General features: G+C 45.4%; 2 protein-coding genes across 2 annotated transcripts; one reads left to right on the plus strand and one right to left on the minus strand.

The window, feature by feature from the left end:
- Positions 1–1225: 1225 nt before the first annotated feature.
- NUDT21 (nudix hydrolase 21) lies at positions 1226–8557 on the minus strand. The gene is made up of 7 exons (XM_036390344.2): positions 8344–8557; positions 5992–6192; positions 4743–4806; positions 3992–4081; positions 3270–3345; positions 2760–2874; positions 1226–1517 (listed from the first exon to the last, which is right to left on the minus strand). The coding sequence occupies exons 1-7, from the start codon at positions 8457–8459 to the stop codon at positions 1496–1498; spliced, it is 684 nt and encodes a 227-aa protein (XP_036246237.1). The 5' UTR covers positions 8460–8557; the 3' UTR covers positions 1226–1495.
- Positions 8558–8705: 148 nt separating this feature from the next.
- Positions 8706–16680, plus strand: OGFOD1 (2-oxoglutarate and iron dependent oxygenase domain containing 1). The gene is made up of 13 exons (XM_036390598.1): positions 8706–8856; positions 8954–9099; positions 9196–9242; positions 9674–9774; positions 10168–10284; positions 10956–11047; positions 12219–12344; positions 12682–12795; positions 13115–13194; positions 13331–13626; positions 14513–14635; positions 15438–15496; positions 16038–16680. Exons 1-13 carry the CDS (start codon positions 8706–8708, stop codon positions 16197–16199), a joined length of 1614 nt encoding a protein of 537 aa, XP_036246491.1. The 3' UTR covers positions 16200–16680.
- Positions 16681–19109: the final 2429 nt, after the last annotated feature.

Genomic DNA, 19109 nt, shown 5'->3' on the forward strand with positions numbered 1-19109 from the left:
GCACTTGACTTCCAGTATTCCATCTGCCCTTCCTTACTTCCACAGGCAAAAAGAGTTCTGTTTTCCACTGCCCTGCTAGCTTTATTTCCCCTTGCTGGCAGCTAAGAAACCGTACATTCTACTCACCATCTGTGTGGGCCTTCCATCCATAGGACAAAAGTGAACAGCCCTTGCACTACCTTTCCCAGCATTTTGCAGTACATTTGCCATACTGCACAGCTTCAATTTGACCAAAGCACCAAGCTGTCAGGATTGTTCTGTACATTGCTTCCCAGTGCAGATGGCAGCAGAGCCAAGCACTTTGGCAAGATTCAGTTCTCTTGGCAGCTGGCACTCTCCAACCCTGCCTTCATAAGAGGACAGTGCACAAGCAACAGTGCATCTTCTGATCAGAGGCAGAACTTGGAAACAAAGCTTTTAAAGACTCATTAAGCAAAATCATGGAAGACTAAAAGCATTGGGAAGTGTCACATCCAACTAGACTTTATGTTTAGCCAAGCATGTAAAAACCCCAGAATTAGAAAGATTGATGTTTACTGCCTACAAGAAACTGAAATGTTGGGGAAAAGCAAAAGTGTGGGTATCCCTTGCAGGATGAGACAGCACATGACAGCATAACATGGAACTACTTGCATGTGGCACTGGCTAAGTGTTTCAGCATGACCCAAATTCCATCCAATAGCTAAGGAAAAATATATAAAATTAACTTCACTTTCCCTATTTTAACTGTATCTCAGACCAGTCCAACAGAATTTTTGGGGTTGTTACTGTCTTAAGGGGACACTGAAGGAACAGATGCATGCTGCATCTCCTCCAAGCCCTGTACAAACAGATCAGTTCTGGTAAAAAAGGTAAAGGCTACACTTGCCTTTAAGTACTCATTCTCCCTCAAAAAAGCAGTTCTGGTCTCCAAGTTAATTAAGACTCAAAACAATATTGAACCCACTTAAGCTATTTCATTTCTCCCTGATCCCAGGGATATTCACTGCCCAGGGATAAAGATCACAGCATCTGAATGGGCCCTGAATGGCTTAGCTCCTAATTCCAAGATCATCTGTATTCCTGAAGAAAAGTAATAAAGTTTAAAATATGCATCCAAAAGTAAGAGACAATAAGGAAAAATAAAACAACTAATAAACAGAAGGGAAAAAAAAAACTTAAAAAAAACCTATAAAAACCACAACGAAACAAAACAACAAAAACCAAACCAAACCCAAGACAAACAGAATCTGAACCATATTGTTTAATGTTGTACAAAACAAAAAATTGGTGAGTATTACAATGAAAAGGGATTATAACACTGGTAGCCCATTGCCATCTCTCTAGCTAAACAGTTGAGATTCACTTCTCTGTTCATACCATAGAATGTTTAGTGGCCTTCAGGAAGAGAATGACTTAAAAAAATCCTTGTGTCACACATGTTCGTGTCTCTACAGTTCAAAGCTGTGCTCACAGAGACGGCTTCTTCTACTGGGGTCTTCAGGTACATAGGAATTCAGTTGTAAATAAAGTTGAACCTAAAATTAAAAGGATTATACCAAGTGAGGAGTTTTCAATCTTTTTTTAAAGGGCATTTTTGAATGAATAAGCAAATGTTTTGTTTCTGCTCTGGATAAGCCTCCACCTGACAGGACAAAAGTACATTTTTTAATAAGACAGCTTTACAGTATAGCAGTATATACATCATTTTTAACAGCCAATCCTACTCTAGCATTGTACAACTGTCTCTTATGGTTGCAGAAGAACTAATTATTAACATTTCATCTCCTAAAACAGGTTAATAGATACATAAATCACAGTGAGAGTTACATTCCTCCATCAGCAACTCTTTTGCAGCATTTCTGCTGCTAGGCCAACCTTACATGTTCCAAGGGGAACATACAGACACAGTGAAGAGAGAATTTTTTCCAGCTAAGTTTCATAAGTAATTGTGGAAGCAAGCATCCATCTCAGCTTCCAGATGCCCAGCCTTTGGATGTGTCTGTTGCACCACTACCCAACCTGCATAGCAGACAGTGTTTTGCTGGTATTCATATATACCTGCTGTCTTTAGAGGAGGGGAAGCCAAAATTTGGGCTAGAGAGAAAAATACTCAGCAGGAAACAAGAATATTATGGGCAACACCAGTGCTAACATTTCTCATCATAGTAGGCAGGCAACAGAACTACTTCCCTGAGGAAGAGCTGGCAGGCTGTGGAACTCCTGGCATGCCTGATCATTCTCTCAAGTAAGAGACCAGTGGGACTAGTGAGCTCTGGAGAGACGAGCCATAAGTCATTCCCAGGTGAGAAAGTCAAAGCACGTATACATTGCAACATAAAGGAAAAATATACAGCTGTCCCTACAGATATTTGTGTCAGAAAGATGCTACACTTCATTAACACCACTAGAGAGTGTAAAAAACCCACCACATTCAGCCAGCACAAAGCTGTGATAACATGCATACTAACTCAGTGCTTCAAACTCACATCCTGGCTTTAACTCTCCAGCTGTCCCCAACAGCTCCAAGAAGCTGTTCCTCAGTCTGTGCACAGCCTCATCCTCACTGTCTTCCATGTCTTCCTTAGCTACAACTGCTAGGTAGGACTTTGGTGCTAGCCAGTTGTGATCAGTGCCTCCAAAGTGTCCATCCAGCTCATCTGAAGCAGAATCTTTGGGACAGATGTCACCTTTTCAAGTTGGATTCTGTAGCACCTTGCCTTGCTCTGGTGTCCCACAGCAAACGTGTTCCCAAGAACCACCATACAAATACAACATACCTGCTCAAAAGTTGAGGAAGGCTGGAAATAATAGGTCCATATCCTGGTGCATTGTCATAGAGCTCAAACAATGGTGCAGCAACCAGCTTGTAATTTTTGGGGACTGCAAACAAAGCTAAAAACAAATACAACTTGATGAATCAGAAAAACCAGCACACATACAGCCAAGGTAACATCATCCCCCACAGACCTCAAAACAAGTTCACTACATGGAGCACTCAAGCAAGTTTATTGCTTTTCTAGTTAAATGTGGGATTCACATGCTGTACACAGACTGATGCAGGAGCAGGAATGAAAATTTACTAGGAACTCATGTTCAAAGGATCATCTACCTTCAAAACAGATACCAGCATTTAACTTTGTTAGTGATCAACCACAAACAACAGCAAGCATACACATCTTGGTATAAAATACTATAACAAACACAATCACAACTTTGTTTTCCTTGAGTGAAATGTAAGCATTTGAACATTGTACAAATACAACCCTTTGATGCAAACAAACACTTACCCTTTTCTTGAAGCTGGACCAAAAAAAGCTTTTTGTGTTCTTTTGGCTTTGTAATATGAGCTGGGATATATGGGTACTAGAAGAAAAATGGTAAAAACCAGTTGTACAGAGCTTTGAAAATATTGTGTAATCTTAAGTAAATAAATTATCAAGCCCTGTACAAGCTTTCAGTGTGTCATATATTGTTCTTTCATGGCATCAAATAAAAACCATTTTCTTAAGAAAGTATTTAAGAAAGAAATGCTGTTGCTGTCACAACTATTGACAGGCTCTGAAGTGGCAGCAATATCACAAGCAGTTAAAACAGCTGAATAAAACAGAAATGCATAAAAACAAATTAAGCAAGGATCTTCAATATTAAAGCCCTTAGAAACAGGGTAGTGAGACTAGGGCACCTGTTCCATAAGCAGTAGTGCCAGAGTCTCCATTGTGGCTACAAAAGGAATTTAAATGGTGCATATGTCTCAGCATAGAACTGGAAGCTACAACATCCAGTGGTTTCTCATCCATCAGGACAGGTGTGAGAAGGGAGACAGGAGTTTCCATTTTAAAAAAGTCTGTAGTTTCTCTTCAGAGATAGAAAGGAGATTAAATAGACAAAACCCAGAAAAACTAATTGCTCATGCTGCAGGTACTCAAGAAGCCCATGTGAAAGGTTGAAGGCTTTTAAAAGTACAGACAGAATTTGAGCAAAGGAGATGGAAGCCCACAGGAGCACTCACCTGAGGAGGTTCAAAGTTTGGTCTCCACCAGTTGCCAATGCAGTCATCAATCACCCAGTCTTGCTGAACACCATCCTGACGACCCAGTATCTATCAAACATCCAGTACTAATCAGACCCCGAACTACCTCAAGGAAACTGTTTTAGTAAGCACATACTGGAAGCACAAAGACTTGCTGTAATATGTGTCTGATGTAGTTCATAACTGCTCTGAGACAGCTTTCTATAGAATTGTAAAGTATTTTTGTATAAATTGAGATTTTTTAGTAAAAGCCTCACCTGATAGGACAAGGGCACTCTAGAAAGCTTTTCAAAATCTATGCTGTACTCAGCTGGATTGAGTCCTATCAGACCAATGGGAAGAATGAAATACATTTTTACATTATCTAGCAGAATTAATTTAGTTATTTGGAGAAAATGGTGCATTGGGAGGACCATCTCAAAGGCAAGTCCCCATCAGTTGTCCTCCAGAACATATCTTATTGCTCATCTCTACACTCACTTGCCTGAAGCCAGTCAGAAAGCAAAGCTGCAAATGAACACAGGACTTGAGCAGCAGGTAGGAGTCAGCCACACTCATGATGCAGATAAATGAAAACTTGACTGCTTTATTTGTTAACTACCTGAGAACATCACAAAAGCAACAAAATAACAACAGTGGTAAGAAAACTACTCTAATGCTTTAGCTTATTCTGGTAATTCTAAAAAAAATGCAACATTCTGCTACAGCAACATAATGAAAGCAAACAGACCTCTGTCATTAAGCGTTTGAGCCCTTCTACCTCATCTTCTCCTGGATTGAGTTCACCACCAGGTCTGTTAAAATAATCAGTGATGAAAGCCAAAGTTATTTTATTGCATTTACTAATCTTCATAGGCAAGTTCCAGTGTGCTTCCAGGCAGGAGTTACAAATTCACTTATGGCTCTTAAGTCAGAAGTTCCAGAACTAGCTTTGCTGAATTTGAAGACAGCAGCATAGCTTTCACCAAAACTGAATCTAAAATGGCTATTTATGTCCCTTAAAAATAACCACTGCATAAAATACTTTCAGTTCAGCAGGACAAACCATAACAATACACATGATAATAACTCAGACCCTTATAGGGTAAAGTTTTAACAATAATAACCAGAAGCTGAAGGGCTGTAAATACTGCCTGTATTTGTTCTTATCACAAAACCAGCACTCACTGAAGCATACAGAAAGCAGAAAATAAAACTAATGTGGAAAATGATGCAGGATTATTCATTTTCATTACAGTCATTACATCATTTTGCAAATCGTTTACAATCTTGCCTAGTTTGTCTGCAACAGCCCTTCAAATCAAGATGTCAAAAACTAATCTAGATGTAAAATTAAATTTAACACACACACAAAATTGAGAACAATATAAAATGTTAGAACAAGAACACAAGCATGTAACATGAGAAAAGTCAAGGCCATCTAGTTTAAAAAAGAAAATCAGAAAATCACCACCATCACTACAACCATATTCAATCACTAAAACTTCACCCTGGCTGTGATAACTATGAGGTGAACTGAAACAATTTTCTCAAATTTAAATGCCTACCCTTCTTGCTATCCCAGCTCAGCCATTAGTTTGTCAACAGGTATCATTCTGCATTTACAGGGGCTTAGTCCTTGGCCTCCACTTGCCCATTTTTATGGGCATAGCATAAGCTGCTGAAGCATAACAGCTTTCACAATGCAAGTACAACACACCAAATGCTGATAATGAGTTTTAAACAAGATTTTACTATAGTGATGCACTGTAACTAAGATTCCCAGTCAGTTCCAAACTAAATCATCCCCCTCACAAGCAGAGTCAAACACACTTTAGATTAAAACACCACCATTCAAAAAATACTTTCCAGACTAAGTCTTTACAAGCAATTAATCCCATTCAAAACACTGAGTAATTGGCCACAGTTTAACATCTAGCCCACATGTTCAGTGGTCTGTGACAATAAACTGAAGTTACACTTAGGAAACAGACACTTACAGCTTGAAAAAAGTTGTACCCAGCTGCAGTAAGAGCACGTGGGGCAGCCTGTGCTCATGCACAATCAGAACTCCTTCCACCGTCCGCCTCATGCCAATCTTGTCAAACTCCTCCCTCATGCGCTGGAACCGAGCTGCCACGGAACTGTCCTTCTCATACAGGGGCTCCTTTGTGCCAAACGTGTAATTGGTCAGAGGATACCTGTAAGGAGGAGAAAAAATGTTACTGCACAGCAAGGAATCTAACTTTAAATCCCCATGACACAGCGTCTAGCCTGAGGCAGACCCTTCACTGCTTGATGGGTAAGTCATAGTGCAGGGCTAAAATCTTTTTTTGTGGCTTATGAGGCCCCTGTCCCAGGGAGATCTGCACTATGGAACACAAAGCACAGACAGTCCTGTTGAGCTGCACTCTAGCCTGGTGCAGGCTCAAAAGAAGGAAAAGAAGCACAGAACCAACTGTCATTCAACAGCCACCCTCTTTGATCTCCACGCTGCAGGGAAATGCTCTGAAAGAGCTGGAAAAGAGGCTGGAGAAAAAGCTCTGCTGGCAAGGAAGGAAGCTGCACAGGACTGCAGGTTTTCTTCTGCAGATGTCATGAGAGCCTGAGAACTAAACTGTCAGAAGCGGTTTTGTTTTGAAGTGGGAAATCAGACACGTGGATCACAAAGGAGGAGAAATGCTGAGTTTCTGAGTACAGCGTTGGGAGCCTGGGGTAGGATCAAGAGCATGAGCAGATCCCTCTGTTGGGCTGGTGCAGGGCCCCTGCACTCCTGTGACACTGCAGCGGAAACTCAGCAATTTCTCCAGGTAAGAGGGACTGAAAACAGAAAGAAAGGAAAGTTTAGGCAAGAAATGGGTCAGTCCAAGACAGCACAGAGGGCAACAGCAGAGTGTTGTTGTACAATTAAATCCATGTAACAGACAGGTCTGATGGCAGGAGACCTGGAGGAAAGACAGAACCACCCAGCTAAATCAAGAGGGAGAAGAAAATGGTTCTGGGCAGAGCAGTGATGAGTTATCACCATGGTTTTACTGACCTGTGGCACAAAGCAACTGAATTAACAGAATGAATGACTGATGTTTTCCTTGAAATGCTTCTTGGCATGGAATCTTTCCCCAACCATGTCAAACTTTAGTAGCATACACTCTTCTCCCCTCAAATTCCTCCTCTTCCTCCAATTTACCTCATGTTTTACAGCCATTAAAATAACAAGCCAGTTATCATTGTCAGAGCCTTTTCTCATGTAGACAAGTGAGCCAAAACAACCAGCTTCCAAACCACAGGTTCATTTACTAACAAGCTCCCCTACTTACACTTATAGTTTAAAATCATCTACTTTTCTTTTTCCTTTCATTTCCATTTTTAGATACACAAATGGTTTTACTAATAACCTATTATGCTAACCCATACTATACTAATGTGGGTGCATTAGTCTGTCCATCAAAACCGTCAGCCTTGACTTAAAAAAAATGCTGCTGGTAACACAGCTTCATGATGAGTCTTTGCTTCAGAAACCCAGTGGAAATATTCCAATTTCTAAAGTTCATATTTGAACTTTCACATGACTCTGAATAAACTCAGTTACACCAAAAGAACACAAAAGTGTCAGTGATTAATAGCTAAAATTGAATATTGACTGTTGCAGCTAACATTTGCTGGTTTTTGCAACTTGACAGATGCACTTAGCAAACAACACATCCCAAATCCACCAGATTTACTGGAAGAAGTAAAAGTATATGACTTCTCATAAAAAATACATTAATACTTATTAGTAAGTAGTTTATATCTATGACGATTATCTATGGTAGGAAACACTCTGAATTTTAACTCCAACATCAGTACCAGACAATCCACAAACACCAGGCACATCCAGCCACATCCTACTGACTGCCCACGGTCAGCCCAAATCCCAGCGAGGCCAAGAAAAATCCCTGTCTCTCTGCCGCCTTTCTGGATGCCTAGGAGAGCACGAAAATGTCTGCGATGCTCACCACACCTGAACCTTGCCTGTGTTACCCGGGGTTCAAACCTCCCGAGCCAGACGCTGTTTCTAAGCACTAAAACACCGAATACTCCACACTCCCACCAAGGCCGGCAAGCCCTCGGTACCCTCCGTACCCTCGGTACCCTCAGCGCGGCTCAGCCCCCTGTGAGGGGGGCGGGCCCCCATCGGCACTCGGGCTCTGCTGCCGCTGTGCCCCAGCCCTCCAAAGGGCCGGGACCCTCCGGACCTCGCAGGGCGGGCACTGAGGGAAAACCCCGCCGAGCCGCTGAAGGAGCGGGGACGAGCTCGGCAGCGGGGCGGGACAGGAGGGGGCAGAGCCGGGCAGGCCCGAGGCGGCGCTCACAGGTTGATGGTCCTTTCCAGCGTGAGCGGCTTCGTCTGCTGGATGTACTTGTTCCCGAACTGGTTCACCCCGCGGGGCCAGCCGGTCTGCGAGCGGTTGGGCGGCACCACGGACATGGCGAGAAGCGGCGGGAACGGGCGACGGGAGCGATCAGTCACTTCTGAGCGGCGGGAGCGGCGTCCGCCATTAACACCCGCCCAGCCCTCAGCGCCGCGCGCCGCCTGCTGGGACCCGCCGCGCTCCGCCCCGCCTCTCCTCGCTTATTGGCCAACGGCTTCCCGTTCCGCCCGCGCGCGACCCGATTGGCCACCGCGGGCGAAGCGCGGGGACCGCAGGGAGCTGTAGTCCGGCCGGACGGTACCATGGCCACCAAGCGTCACGGAGCGGCAGCGCCGGCGGCCGCGAAGCGCGGGAGGCGCGAGGCGCGCGCGGAGCTTTGCGCGGCCCTCGGGGACGCGGCGCTGCGGGAGCGCGCGGGGGCGGCCTGGGCCCGCGGGGAGCGGCTCCGGCACGGTACGGCCCGGCCGGGCCCGCGGGGAGCGGCTCCGGCACCGGCACGGTACGGCGTGGCCCGGCTCCCCGCCCCTCACCGACGGCCTTTCCCTCGCAGATGCGGTGGTGCTGGAGCCGGTCCCGTTCCGGCACGGTGTCATTCCCGGTTTTCTGGCGGGCTCGGCTTTCGCGGAGGCGCTGCGGGATGAACTGCTGGGTCTCGACTTTCGCGGGCGGCGCAACGACCTCCTCTCGCTGTGGCAGGTGGGCTCGGGGCCGAGCTGAGCCGGGCCGGGCCGAGCTGCTCCCAGCCCAGCCACCCTAACCCCGTCCCTTATTCTCTTCCATGGGCCGCCGCAGTCCGAGGAGCTGGGGGCAAGCCCGGAGCCCCACGTCGCTGCCCTGAGGTAAAGCGTGGGCTCGGGGTTCTGCCCACAGGGAAGGCGATTGCGGGATGGGCCTGCGACGTGGTCGCCTTCTGCCCCATACTCCGGCCAAAAACCGGCCCTGGAGTGCTGAATCTGCTCTGTGCTTGCTATGGGCACTGAAGTCTGTTCAGCTTTCATCCATAGTCAGCTTTCCTGTCACCTCTGAAACGCTTCCCGGTGCACCTTCTGACTGGTTGCGTGCTTGCTGCTGGTTATTCCCAGCAGTGCTGTGAGCACTGGGCTGTTTTCCTGGCCAGCACCTATGTGATTCTACAGAAACACACTGTCGCTTACAGCAACAGCAGCTGTAACTGTTTAAACAGTTGGCAGGGAGACAATAAATTAGTTTAGTCTATGATTATATGTTTTATAACACAGGATGACACTTATTTGTGTGCTTATCTTCCCAGGCATGCTCTGTGTGAAGAATTCCAAGTGTGGCTTTCTGCTGTGACCCAGATAGAGCTGGAGCCAACTATTGACATATCCTGTGCTAAATATGAATATACTGGTCAGTCTATAAGTGATTCTTTCCCTAAAGCTTCTATGTATGTGTTGGGAATAAAATGTCTATAGAACAACTAATTTTATTCTAGTTCCAGAGGGTCCCAGAGGCTGTCAGCAGCAAAACAGTGTCTGAAAATGAACTACAAATGATGATAAAAGTGTTGCTGCTGTATACTGCCTGCACCTTCAGAGTGGCCTGATCTGTCAGTTGTAGTCCCACAGAAGTGAATCTTGCAGATCTCAGGCTGGTGATGCTGATGAGTGAAAATGCAGTTCTTGTAAAGAACATGTTTTTTCTTGTTACATCCTTGTGGGGACAAAACTGGGAAGCAGTTGTTGGAATGAATCATGCATGTACTGGAAAGATGCTACAGCAGCAAAACGTGTGTAATTGCAGATGTGTTGCTGTGCCACGATGATGAACTGGAAGGTCGGAGAATCGCCTTCATCCTGTACCTTGTCCCACCCTGGGAGAAAAGTGATGGGGGAACGTTGGATCTGTACAGCACAGATGGTAAAAGCTCCAAGCTCAGCCTCGGGTGGATGAAAAAATGAAGCTCATGTGCCCCTTGCAGCAATTCTCACCTCAGACAGTAGAAGGGAGATAAAGAGTTTGTCCTTTGCTCAGAGAAGTTGATGTATGAGTAAAGTGTGTCCCTTAGGGATGGGCTGTAGCAGACTTTGCAGACAGTACTAACAGGCAACAGCAGACAAACTTTTGGAAGGGTCAAGAGCAGAGGCAAGATGGAAGCAATACCACTGCTTAGAACTCCAGACTGATGACAATAACTTCCCTTTCCAGCAGCAGAACCACAGAATGGTTTGGGTTGGAAGGGATCTTAAAGCTCATCTTGTTCCAGCCTGCCTGCTCTAGGCAGGGACATGGTCTACTAGACCAGGATGCTGCAAAGCCCATTGAGCATTTCTAGGATGGGGCATCCATAGATTCTCTGGGCAACCTGTGCCAGTGCATCACTGCTCATAGTAAAGAATTCCTTTCTAATAGCTAATCTAAACACACCCTTTGTTTGAAGCCATTCCCCCTTGTTCTGTTATTCCATGCCCTTGTCTGTCCCAAGTCCTTCTACAGCACTCTTATGCCCAGGTGTCCCACCAGTCACAGAATCATGTTGTCAGAGAGAAGTCCCAGTTCATATCTTAACCAGAATATGTTTTCTTTCTCAGAACACTTCCAGCCACAGCAAATCACCAAGTCATTAGTGCCTTCATGGAACACCCTGGTTTTCTTTGAAGTGTCTCCAGTCTCTTTCCACCAGGCAAGGAGCTGTCTCTTGTTAATTTTTTAATCCTCATTGTTGTGGTTATTCATTCTGTGTGTTATTACAGTCCTGATGGGGAGGGAGAAGAACTGTGGGTAGAGTGGATACTTGTGCTAAGTGGTGTGTGCTAAAGAGAGGCCTTTAAGGACTTAAAGGAGGACAAGAACCAACAAAGCCAAATTTAAACCATCAGTCTAGCTGCATCATCCTGGGAAAGAAAAATTTCCATTTCTATTTTGTGTTACTATCCTGGCAAGCCACTGCTGTGAATTTAGCTCTCACTTGTTTGTTTGTTGGCTTGTTTTAAAATAGCTCACATTTTGATATGGTGGTCATGACTTTGCTCCAGAAGAGCTCCTCAGGCCATCCATCACCTTGCCAACAGTGCAAGGGCACTGTGCAGATCTGGCTGTACCCCCTCAGTGACACAGACACAGTGCAGTGCCCTGCAGCAGAAATGCTGATACAGTTAAGGAGTACTCTGTGAGACTTGTCAGGAAAAGGCCTGGGAACAGAATGAATAATTTGGGGATCTGCATGGCACAAACACCTGACTGAAATCTGACACTCCTGTGTACCTGAGAGTACCAGGGACTGTATCAAACAGGGCCAGAGAGCAGAAGGCTGGAAAGGAAGATAATCAGTGATATCACTGGGTTGGGCATGTCCTGACCTAGGCCACTTAGGGGGTTATTTTTGTGTCGTTTATCTCTTACAGATGTTAATTAAGAGCAGCATCTACTTGGTCACTGCCCTGATTGTTTTCAGATAGTGATTTACTCAAAGCTCTCAGAAGAAGAGAGAGAATGGATTCTCTGTGAGCTTGGAGTAAAAGCTTAGACTGGAATTCTGGAACCCTGCAATGGACTTCAGGACAATAGACCTCTCTCTGATAATCTGTCCTGGTCTAGGCCTGTCTGACATTTCTGTGTATGCAGTGGGCTCTCTGGAGCCAAGTCCATTTCCTGTCAGGAGTTTGCACGGTGCCTGTTCCAGCTGTCCCTGTGTGGCAGTGAGTGCCTGCTCCAGCTGTCCCTGTGTGGCAGTGAGTGCCTGTTCCAGCTGTCCCTGTGTGGCAGTGAGTGCCTGCTCCAGCTGTCCCTGTGTGGCAGTGAGTGCCTGCTCCAGCTGTCCCTGTGTGACAGTAGTGCTGTCCCTGTCATTGCAGGTGTCAGAAGTTCTGTCACAGAAGTGCCGCCTGTCCGTGAGTGGTTGGTTCCACGGCCCGTCCGTGGCCAGGCCTGCACGACACATTGAAGCCCCCTTGACCAGGAGCCCACACATCCCCTATGATGTGAGTAACAAGCATATCTACATTTCTGTCTCTTTCCTGTTCTTGTAATACCTGTTAGGGAATGCATCATTGCACTGGGGATGCTTTAATCTTTATCCCATTCTCCTTTTCATTTCCTGTTAATAAATTTGTATCCAGTTTCTTTCTTATGTATCTTTGTATGTTTTACATACCTACAGTAGTTCAGAGAATGTGGTGAATACCTGTGGTGCAGTGAACTCAGGCAGTGAAGTGTGTTTGTGTGTAGGAATCGAGCTCTGCTGCCAGCTCGGTAGGGGGAATTTGGGAATCTTCTTCACTTCTCAAAATTCAGTGTTCTTATCCATTTCCCTTCCAGCATGAAATATTGTATGAGTGGATCAATGAAGTTTATTTGGACTTGGACTCCCAAGCTCAAATTCAGGAGGAATTTGAGGAGCGATCAGAAATTCTCCTCAAAGACTTTCTTAAGGTGAGCCCAGTGGTTCACTTTGATGTGATCTGCCAGAGCTGGTCAGGGGCTGGCAGGTACCACATGGCATGAAGGCTGGGAAAGGGCTTGCTGGCACACCCATTAAAACAAAACACCTTCTAAGTTTCACACCTAAAGGAGAATGGACCAGGTGACCTCCAGAGGCCCTTTCCAACCTCAACCACTCTGATTCTGTGGAGTGATCCCCTCTGACTGCCTGTATGCTGCTGCATTGGGACTCAGCAGAAATAAAACATTTGTCTTCAACCTTGTTTTTTTGGGAGCTAAATGTTAACATTTCTGCATCTCTTCCTCCTAGAAAGAGAAATACCAACTACTATGTGAAGCATTGGAGAACAAAGAGATCCAGTGGAGTAGTCGGGGGCCAGCCAATAAAAGGTGGGGAATGACAGCACACTGCACCTGGTGATCAGGCTGAGTAGGAGCTGCCATGAGGCTGCACTGGTCAATGCTGTCCATCTAGATGTGGTCCTTGTTGGCTCTCCCACAAGGAGATATATCTGCTGTCTTTCAGACTCTATGAGGCAGCAGAGGAAGACAGCCTCCCAGACACCCTGAAGAAATTCCTGCAGCTGCTGCGCTCTGAGGCCTTATTTTTACTGCTTTCCAACTTCACTGGCCTAAAACTGCACTTCCTGGCTCCCTCTGATGAGGATGAAGATGCTGGGGAGGGACAAGCAGCAGACACCAGTGGGCACAGCAGTCCCAAACCTGAGCAGGAAGAGACTGAACAACCAGCTAATGGCGATTCCCATCAGCCACACCAGCCTGAGAGCACCCCTGAAGCACAGGACGGCGAGATGCAGAGCAGTGAGTAGAGCAGCAGCAGTGTGAAAGGATTCAACTTAATTCCCAGGGATTTTCATGGAACTAGGGTTTCACCTTGTGCTGCAACCAGCACAAGGCACCAGCACAAATGTGGGACTTGAAGCATTTTAGACTGATTATCTGAAATCAGTGATCATTGCAAAAGAATTTGGAGTAAATCAATGACTAATTTGAAGATACCATTTTGAACAGACATAAGTCCTAAGGGTGGGACTTTTGGGGGGACTGTTAATCTTTTGTCAATAGTTATGTGGTTTCTACATCCACATACCCCTGCTTCATATAAAGCATATTCTTTTATGAGATAATAAATCCAAAACAGAGATGTGAGCAGGTCAGAAGTAAAACAATTTTAGAATTAGAAAAGTGATACCTAAAACTAGCATTCAGCCTTTCAGAAAACACTGTCAGCCTAAACATTAGTTGAATTTAGTTGTCAGCAGTGACAACTATGAAAGATTAGATTAATTTTGGATTTTGATTGGTGATGTTTATTTAAAACTAGTGGCTCTGAAGTTTAAGGGTAGAATTTTTGAAAGTGCTCATCCTGCATGCACTATGTCAGACAAGTTACTGGACACTTGGTAATAAAAAAACCAAGTCCCACTGAAAAAATCCCACCAGAATAGTTACCAGGAGCAGAGGATGTATGGAGCAAATCTTGGTCCCACTCCTACACATTGTTCAAAGTACCTAACCTAGAGTCTCCTCTAGGAAAGATACTGGTATGTGATATGTGATTTTACCCTTTTTCACTGGGGCCAGCAGACAATTTCACAGTGGTGTGAGATCACTGAGCTCCTCACAGGCTTTGAGCTCAGCTGGTGTGGTTTCATGGCTCTCCCTGGGTGTTTGTGCCCTCTCCTAGGCTCGGGCACCCCTGTGTGTGCGGGGGAGCTGCGACGCTGGACCCACGGGCACTACACTCTGGTCCACGACTCTCAAGCCACAGAATTTGCTCTTGACCTCCTCTTCTTCTGTGGCTGTGAAGGTAAGTGGATGAAAGAGAGATGTCAGACTCTCCTTGTACAAGATTTACATAAAGGAATGACTTCTGAGTTCTCAGCAGTGCTAAAACAGCCAGAAAATCCCTGCTTTTTCTTATATAGAAGGTGTCTGTAGACTTTGTCCTAGTCCTCACTTCGGCATAAACCCTGTTTTCAGTAGTCCTCATGCAAAGGTTTGGGACTGTGGCCTTGGAATCATCTCTGGCCTTTCCCGCTTGCGCCAGGAGGTGGCGCTTGGGCAGAGGGAAAGGCTGAGCCTCCCAGACCTTTCCTGTGCTCAGCAATGGCTCTGGGCACGCTGGAGGGACAGGTGGCCACAACACCCAGGAGTGTTCCACCCCTTTTCACATCAGAATTATCACTACACCTCCAATACACAAAGCCCAGCTTTTTCAAAAGTTACTTTAGGCATACCTAGGCATTTTGGGTTGATTGCTAGTTAGATAGTGGTAAAAAATCTAACCACAAGCATTTTAGACCAGATGAGTCCAGAATGTACAGCTGATTGAAATCCTTTGGCATATCTGCTAGGGCAGAACCGTTCTACAGGTGAGGAGCAGTGCACCAAACAACTTTAAATAGCCCATCTACCATAAAAGGGAAATCCAGTACATTTGCTTCAAGTTGTTTCTGAACAGAAGAAAACAAATAGACTGGCAGGAGGTAAACACTTACCCTGTATCCAATAACTCTGAGGAGTGGGGTGAAAAAATGGCATCTCCTGGAAGGCTGCATGGAGCCTGGACAGCACTGAGGTTTCTAAGAATCTTTCTTTTCTATTTTAAGACTGGGATCCTGAATATGGTGGCTTTACTTCCTACATTGCTAAAGGTGAAGATGAAGAGGTAAGGACCTCAGATAAAATCAAATAAAGCTGTTTAGGGTGGAGAGACATAATTGCACTTTGTCATAATGCCAAGATAATGCTGAGAGTGCTCAGTAGTGCACTGGAGCCTCCTTGCCTCCTTTGCTGGGAGGAGCTCTGGCCTCAGCTTCAAGAGGCTGCTGTTTACCTAAAGCATGAGACCTGGGTCCTGAGAGTGCCTCACAGCACCTGCACCCAGGGCTGTTTGGGAAGCCTGCCTTGAAGGGACACAAGGCTGTAGCAGGGATAACACTTGTCCAGGGAAGTGCTGTTCACTGGGGTCCCATTCAGCATCAGTACTAGGACCGTGCTGAGCAGTCATACTAGAAAGAAGTCCAGAAGCCCTTAATGTATAACTGCTTCAGGTAAAGGGTATTAAAATGAAAATAGTGTCACAGATTATTTTCTAATGCTAGCCCTTTGTTCTAACTGATTTTTGAAACGGTTTTGTTTTTTCTTAAGAATTTTATCAAAGCAATTTTTGTGAAACTGATTTCCTTCCTTATCTTTGTATCCTCTAGCTGTTGACAGTGAATCCAGAGGACAACTGCTTGGCCTTAGTTTATAGAGACAAAGAAACGATGAAGTTTGTGAAATACATCAACCATCGAAGCTTGGCACGCCTGAACAAGCATCCAAACAAAACAGGATTTTGGGACTTTTCCTTTGTCTATTATGAGTGATGGTGTGGTGTGACCACTGTCACAGAGAACAGTGGTGGTGGGCAGGTTCCCACACAGACCTTCAGCTCTGACCTAAGCACAGACAAACTTTGCTCATGCAACTCCATCACACTGCATAATGTGGGGGCAGGTGGTTTTTTTAACTGCAAAAAGGGGAATTCAGTCTTCTCCTGAGTCCATTGTAACACACTCTCAACTGCTTTTAATGCTCTGTGGGTGAGGTTGTCACACAGCTGTCACCTTTCCAGCTGTTCGCTCGTGGGAGCAGCACAGTGGCATCTCTGACCCATCAGGGTGAGAACTACAACTGTCCATTGCCCCAGGCTGCTGACTGATTTTATTAAAAAAAAAAAAAAAAGGGAAATGGGTCAGTTAAATGTTTCATACACTGGTCAAGCAAGTTTTGTTAGAAAATGCCCAAGACATTTTCTGGGGCTTAACTGTGTTCCTGAGACAAAAATAAAGGAGCCGCCATGTGAAATATGAGGTTTTTCCAGCTGCACAACTCTGGAGTTGGGAAGGAAGACAGTGAGGCTATAAAGGCACTGGGAAGGACTTGGCACCATAACAAGGAACAGGACTTCATTGTGCTACATGCTGTACAGACAGACCTAGCTGCAGCCCTTTTTCCAAAGAAGTTACAGCTAAACAGCCAAGAAGAAACCTGCTCCTGCACAGTCTCCTTGGGTGGGTGTGCAGACAGCTCTGAGCTCCAGCCTCAGAACAGGGGCCAGGGACTGGGAGCAGGAATGAGGCAACTTACCTTTCACAGGCTTGGTGTCCACAGGTAGTAGGGAGGTCACCAAACAGCATGGCCTTGTGTCCTTTTTGTTATGTCCTGGGATCTCCTGGGTTTTAACATGGCTTCTGTCACTGGACATCAGCTCAGATGTTTTAGGCAGCAGCCAGCCAAGTCCTGTGGTAAACACTCCAAGAAAGGCAGTGAGTGTGGCCCTGCCCTGCACATTTTCAATACTGTGCATTGAGACAGACATGAGTACTCTGCACCCTTTCCTGAGCAGGTGGGATGTCCTGTGGCCATGTCTGCATGAAGATACAGGAGCAGCAACCTTCAGCTTCAATCCCAATACACAAAGTTCAAACAAGGAACCCCTGCCATTGCTTCCAAAGGGAAAGGTATCTCAGCCTCCACAGGAGCCAGAGCAAGGGGCCACTGCTGCCATTAGAGAGTGCTGTGCAGGACTCTCTAGTTCCAGTGTCAGTTCCATCCCAGATGATGAGCAGCTGCTCAGTTCTAGCTACTCCCTCATGCTCTGTTGGGCAGGAAGGATGGCTGGGAGGTGGTTGCCCCAAGCTGCTGTTGCAAGATCTTGTTCATACTCTGACTCATTTCCCAAAGCCAGCATCTCTGTGTGCTGCCAAAACTCTCTTACTTGGTTTTAATCTTCCTTTGCCACTTACAAAGACAGGGGATGAAGCTAGGAACAAATCCTGAAGTGAGGACAGAACCTTTTGCATCATGGTTTCTCAGGTACTTTTCTGCCTATTGGGGCAGCAGCTCTACGTGGGAAGAAAGCAGTTCTTATAGAAACAAGTTCTTGTTCTGAGCTCTCCCCTAGAACAAGACAAGTAATGGAGGTTTCAAAGAAAAAAAAAATTGGGTAGTTTGGAACAAAAGTGACAGACACCACAGCTATTCACAGCATAGTCTGCTAGGCAAAGTTGGGAGTAAATTAATTAACAAAACAAAGTTACTTTTTTGACTGCATTGTGAGCCTAACAATGTGCTTGGTAGATCTTGCAACATCCTTCCAGGAGATTGGGAAGAAGTCAGGCTCTTTAGAGCTTGCTGCTTTTTAATAATAAGTATTACACTAGAGGGCATACCAGCCTCTGCTTGAGCAAGCCCCTATCTACCTGATCACACAAGGAACCACCCTTCTTCCTCTGGTGACTCAGACGAAGTAATTTAAGAAGCCAAATTTGCAGTTAGCTTTCAAAGGTTTAAAAATGAACATGTCTCTGCTCTCCCACCCTTCTTGTTAGGTCCTAAAGCCACAGGCAGCCCCAGGCATGACTGGTGCTGCAGGTACAGAGGAAAGACTTCACTCATTAAAATTTCAAATGACATGAGCTACTGGAGGAAGAGGGGCCTTCATTTATACAGTGCCAGTAATGGGAGCTTTCTCTATAGATGCTCTTGCTGGATACCAATCTGTATTTACAATTAGGTGCAGCTGCTTTCAAAGTACATGCATTTTTCATTTGCCAAAGGTAAAAGTTGGTTTTACAGGAAAATAAATTACAAATATGTTTTCAGAAACTTAGGGGAAATCAGCCTAACCAAAGGTCTGGATGGCGAGTGAAGGACAGACCTCACTGCCAGGAGCAGACCAGAGCTGGGGGTGTAGTCCTGAAAATCAGACTGGTGGGAAAGCTGCTTTCTGATCAGAGCTGCTCTCTTATCATTAATGGAGGACATATGCTCTCTTATTAAATGGAGGACATAAATGTAAGCAAGCAAGCATTAGGATTTTGAACATAAAGAACAAGAGCTTGAAACAGTGGGAACAGGTACAGCAAGTGGCAGAAAGCCCAGCACTTATGCCAGGAGACTGTTCCATAATCAAGTCTCTGAGCTCACTTGCTTAGAACAGCATGGGTGGCTCACCACCCTTCTACCAAGCAGCTGGATTTGACTAACAACCACTTTCTTGAAAGGATTCAAATGAGCTCAGGCTGCAGATTCTGACTGACACAGGTCTGTGCTTTCAGCAGCAGAGTTCTCCGTATGGAAGGGGCCAAGGCAGTGGCGAGGGGCAGTTTTGGGAATAAAACATGTGAGAATTACATTCCCCATTCAACTGGTCACACCACACTCACCAGTGGCTCTGTAACAAAGGGTGTTGCTGGTTTTAATTCAGTACTGGCTCCTAAGAAAGACCAGTT

The sequence above is a fragment of the Molothrus ater genome, chromosome 12 (genome assembly GCF_012460135.2).
Source record: "Molothrus ater isolate BHLD 08-10-18 breed brown headed cowbird chromosome 12, BPBGC_Mater_1.1, whole genome shotgun sequence".
In the NCBI taxonomy this organism is placed as follows: domain Eukaryota; kingdom Metazoa; phylum Chordata; class Aves; order Passeriformes; family Icteridae; genus Molothrus; species Molothrus ater.

Excerpts from the sequence above, each read along its gene's own strand:
- NUDT21 (XM_036390344.2), bottom strand. The coding sequence starts at position 8,459 with ATGTCCGTGGTGCCGCCCAACCGCTCGCAGACCGGCTGGCCCCGCGGG. Across the intron at positions 4,807-5,991 it reads GGTACAACTTTTTTCAAGCT|ACCTGGTGGTGAACTCAATC; the intron begins GTAAGTGTCTGT and ends TTATTTTAACAG. Across the intron at positions 3,346-3,991 it reads CAAACTTTGAACCTCCTCAG|TACCCATATATCCCAGCTCA; the intron begins GTGAGTGCTCCT and ends TTTTTCTTCTAG.
- OGFOD1 (XM_036390598.1), top strand. The coding sequence starts at position 8,706 with ATGGCCACCAAGCGTCACGGAGCGGCAGCGCCGGCGGCCGCGAAGCGC. Across the intron at positions 9,100-9,195 it reads ACCTCCTCTCGCTGTGGCAG|TCCGAGGAGCTGGGGGCAAG; the intron begins GTGGGCTCGGGG and ends GGGCCGCCGCAG. Across the intron at positions 11,048-12,218 it reads CTCCAGTCTCTTTCCACCAG|GTGTCAGAAGTTCTGTCACA; the intron begins GCAAGGAGCTGT and ends CTGTCATTGCAG.